Source organism: Hipposideros armiger, unplaced genomic scaffold, assembly GCF_001890085.2.
Source record: "Hipposideros armiger isolate ML-2016 unplaced genomic scaffold, ASM189008v1 scaffold_677, whole genome shotgun sequence".
In the NCBI taxonomy this organism is placed as follows: Eukaryota; Metazoa; Chordata; class Mammalia; order Chiroptera; family Hipposideridae; genus Hipposideros; species Hipposideros armiger.
The window spans coordinates 374,915-379,458 of NW_017732027.1; the positions used below are offsets into that span (position 1 = coordinate 374,915).

The 4,544-nt window shown below is 55.9% G+C and overlaps 1 protein-coding gene across 12 annotated transcripts in view; it reads right to left on the reverse strand.

The window, feature by feature from the left end:
- Positions 1-162: 162 nt before the first annotated feature.
- The window catches only part of ABLIM2 (actin binding LIM protein family member 2), a 66,304-nt gene continuing 61,922 nt past the window's right edge, over positions 163-4,544 (reverse strand). For 10 of the 12 annotated variants that reach the window (XM_019626435.1, XM_019626439.1, XM_019626434.1 and 7 more), the window contains one exon: positions 163-1,952. In XM_019626435.1, coding sequence (XP_019481980.1) covers positions 1,839-1,952 — 114 coding nt within the window. In that variant the 3' untranslated portion in view covers positions 163-1,838. The remainder of the gene's footprint in view (positions 1,953-4,544) is intronic. The other 2 variants (XM_019626443.1, XM_019626438.1) reach the window with 1 other exon arrangement.

Here is a 4,544-nt window from a genome sequence, read left to right on the forward strand (position 1 = left end):
GGTGCCGACACGGGGTCTTGCCCCTCACGGCGTCGTCCCTGCTCTGTGCACATGTCCAGTGCCGCCACTTTGGGCTGATGTTCTCCCCACACTTGGTTAGCAGAAGGGGGCCCCTGACGTTAGAAATGACACGTGTTTCTAAGAAGCGGCTTTGCACTGTCACCACTTATAATACATCGTCCTTTATTTTCCCAGGCTTCACTGGGTCAGACATGACATTGCACTGATAAGAGAAGTGGGAGTTTCCAGTTGCCAGGCTCAAACTGCTAAGTGGAAGGACGCATATTAAGTGCTGGCATTGACCTTCCCTGGCCAAGCCGGGCTGGTGAGAAGCCGGGGGCAAGACAGGGAGGTGGCGTGTTACGGGGCTGGAAGGAAGCGGAGTGACGCAGACTCAAGGGTGGGGACATCCAGGACACACAGAAAGACACAGCTCCACAGAAGACTCGGAAACAGACGTGGGTGACACCTTCCTAGTGTTTCGTAGGCCTCTCAATGCACTTCACAAACACTCTGTGACAGGTACCGCACCTTAACCCATGCCTAATGACAGACAGCACCCTTCAGTTGGGGACCGGTGGTCTCTGCTTGGGATGCTGTACTGACCGGGCAGATCAAGGAGCATCTCCTGCCTTCTCCCCGCAAGTGTCGGGCGGTGTCTGTCTTGGGACCACACACGAGGCATCGCTCACTCCCGGGGTGTGTTTGCATTCTGTGGGAAGGTGGGACCCCACTGGCTACGTCACCAAAAGCCACATTGGGTATTAGGCTGGGCACAAGGAAATTCTTTATTTTGGGACTTTGGCTGTCAGAAGAGGGGTTTTTTTTTCCTCTCCAAGACTTGGAAAATAACAGCAGTGGCCATACTTCACAAGTACTTACAAACAGCATTAATTGAGAAGGGGGTCTGTCTTTCAGGGTACCTGTGTGACAGGCATGGAAGAAAAAGAGCAAAAAGAAAACAGACAAGGAGTCCCATGTTTGAGGAGCACACTGAGAACTGAAACCACACAGATCCGAACAGCGGAGAATAAGGCTGGAAGTGCTCCCCTCAGTGGGACCGGAAAATTAAACTCTTTATATATGTCATCTTATGTTTAAGTAGGCTATACTTTTTAATAAAATAAAACCTTTTATGTTAAAGATATCATTTAGGCATCTAAGGGATGATTTGGAAGAAAAATGCAGTGCACAGAGGGTCCTGGAGGAAGGTACCCTGTCAGGTTGATGACGTTTGTCCCTAAAGAGAGACTCGTCACAAACGGCTGCAAAAATCGTGCACCCCACGCTTGGTACGGCCCTGGGCACGCCGGCCTGTCGGCCCTCGAGCCAGACGCCGTCTGTGTGCAAGGCTGTGCCTCCTGGGCTGAGCGGGTGGGTGGGGGGCTGTGGATGCGGGAGGGGACCCTGTGCCCACCCACCTATGATTGTGTCAGTGCCTGTCATTGACAAGCTTCCTCCAATCTCAAGTCCCGGTCACCTGTGTACCCCAAGGGCCTAGTGCGGGGGCCGGGGCACTACACGGAGGAAGGGAAGGTGGGCTGTGGTTGTCTAAATGTTCCTCCATCTCCTCGGACAGCCACCTTGCACCATCTCCCTGATACCAAGCACAGCGGGGGAGGATGGGTCCAAAGCGAGGCACCTGGGCCCCGAACTATGGGCAGGGATGTCACGGGCTGCACCTGCTGTGGGACCTGTTCCCGCCCAGTCCCCAGCACCCACCCCAGAGACACAGAGAAGCCAGAGCCAGTGCAATAGGAGGGGTCTGTGTGGTTCCCACCAGGTGATCGGAGCTTGGCCACTGGCGCACGTGGTCAGGCGTCCTGTCCTGGTGGCCATCAAAACAACAGGGCTTTCTTCTTGAGGTCATTCCTCTTCCAGAGGGCCAGGCGGTCAAACTCCTCCATGTTCATCCCAAACACCTCCTGGAACTCCTCCGGAGACAAGTGTCTCTTCAACAAAAAAGGAAAAACCAGACAGGAGCAGTTAGCAGCTGGGCAGTGCACCCCTGGGCCACCGGAGGCAGGACTGGGGGCGAGGATGGGGTGACCACCCTCAGCGTGCCTGGGGGCCCCGGCTCCCCGGACGCCTTCTGTATCCCTATCCTTCCCGCTATACAGCTGAAGGAACCAAGCCCAGAGGAGAGAGACTCGCTGAGGGACCCTTGGTGATGCCTGCACACGCATCCCCCATTGCAGACCAAGGTCATACGCACGCCAGGGACTAGGACTCGCACCTGCTTGGGAACATCTGAGGTTTCGGTAGATTGCTTATGTGGTCACGCTATTTCATTTAATTTTCACGGTGCTGTCTACGAGCAGGAGGTGGGTGGTTTATTACGCCCCATTTTGCAGACGAGGAAGCTGAGGTGTGGACAGAAGCTTATCAGGGCCCAGCCTGAGTTCAGCTGTTCCCCCTCCCCGGCCTCTGCTGTTTGATCAGGAACGAGTTTTTTTGTCTGAGCCCCGCTCCTGGTCTGGGGGCACACGGAGAGGCTGCACAGCGTGGTGGTCAGGGGCACCACCACCCCAGACTATGCAACGCTGGGGGAGTCAGCTGGCCTCCTGGAGCCTCAGTCTACTCAGCTGAGTAATGGGGTCGCCGTGGTGCCCCCGCTTGGAGTGGTGGGGATGGATGAGTCAATGCAGGTCAGCGCTTAGGCCAGGCCAGGGGGTGTCAGCCGCTGGGACCGTCAGCGGGGCGTCCCCAGACCTGGGGGCTAGCCCCCCCTTTCCTGTGTCTGTGCGGCATCCCCCCCACCGCCCAGTCTGTCTTTGTCAGTCGGCTCTGAGAGACTCCTGAGCTGGGGCTCAGGTGGGTGCTGCACCCCCTCCCGTCAAGCTTCCCACGGAGAGGGCGGCTTTCTGCCTATGCACCTGTGTGTTTGCCCTGCCTGGGAGGGGCCCAGGGGAAGAACAAAAAGGAAGTTGGGGTGGTCTGTGGCAGGAGGGGGTCCGGCTCTGGGCCTAGAGGACCTGGCTCAAATCCTCGCTCTGTGTAGCCATGTGGAACACCGTCTGGCAGTTCCTCCAGGAAATGTACAATTCTGTACATGTAACAGAATTTCCCCTTTCCAGGAATCCCTCTCCCAGGTGGGAAACGGGGACTGATACTTGCCCACCCATGGTCACAGCAGCGCTATTCACAAGGGCCACAACGTGGAAACAGCCCAGCTGTCCATTAGGGGACAACGGCTACGCCAAATGTGCCGGCACACACACTGGAATGTCCTTCAGCCACAAAAAGCAGTGACACTCTGACATCTGCTCCAACGTGGACGAGACCTGGAACATGAGGCCCGAGTGAAAGACGCCAGACACACAAGGTCACGTGTTGGGGTCCCATTCATATGAAACATCCAGAACGGGACCAGAACCAGCCCGGAGCGTGCCAGGGGCTGGGCAGGGAGAGCAATGTGGGACGACGGCTTACTGGGTGTGGGGTCTCCTTTGGGGGTGAGGAAAATGTTCTGGTACTAGACAGAGGTGGTGACTGCCCAGCCTCGTGACTGTGCCAAATGCCACTGGATGGCACACTTAGAAATGGTCAAAATGATGAATTTTACAATTAGAAAAAATTCTTGCACCCAAAAAGTGTGGTTTCCTTAACTTTAAAACAAAACTACTCATCCTAAAGGTCATTGTGATGATCAAGAGAGAAAATGCATGTGGAGACATTTGGTCAATTATGAAAAGCATAAACATCAATCATTAACACCCACGTCTTTCACAAGTATCACCAAATCTGTGTGGCCTGTGCTTAGGGTTTGGAGCCCAGTTGCTGGAGGAGGGAACGCAAGACACACCCCATCCCCCACCTCCAGTCTTATGCTGAGTCACAAAAGCCCCTTTTAAAGGAATCTGGGCCTGGAGTCCTCAGCGCACCACGTGCACACACACACACACACACACACCACACACACACACACACACACACACACACACCCATCCAGCTAGTCTCTGCCAGGAAGGGGCCATCAGCTGCCTGCTGCTATCTTGAATTTGCAAACAGGAAGAGAATCCTGGAGCTTGCCAGAAAGAACCATTTGCACGGTGTTGGAACTGAGTCTTGGTGGCTGAGGAATCACACCCAGTCCACAGGGGTTCGGAATTGGCTCCGATCACAGCGCCCAAGTCCAGATCACACGCTTCCCAATTACGGTGGGACAATCAAGATGCGCGAAAGGAAGGACAGGAACGTAGCTTCCACCATTACTCTACAAACACTGGGTGCCTGCGACATGCCGGAGACACGGGTCCCTGGGGCGTGGGCTGGGGGAGGGGTGGTCATCAGATAGGAACGAGAGTAAGGCCGTCCCCCAGGGATGTCTGAGAACGGCCAGGTGGGAGGAGCGGCTGACCAGTCCTCGGGAAGGAGACAGGACCAGGCCTTCAAAGAGATGGGAGGCTGGCTCTCTCCGGTTCTGCGCCCTGGGGGGTCTTCAGAGCCCCACTCAGGGATGGCTTGGGAGAGCCTGAGGCCAACCCCCTGGAACCCTCAACCTTCCTCACCCCTGATAGGAGTGCGGCTCCCGCCTGCCCTGC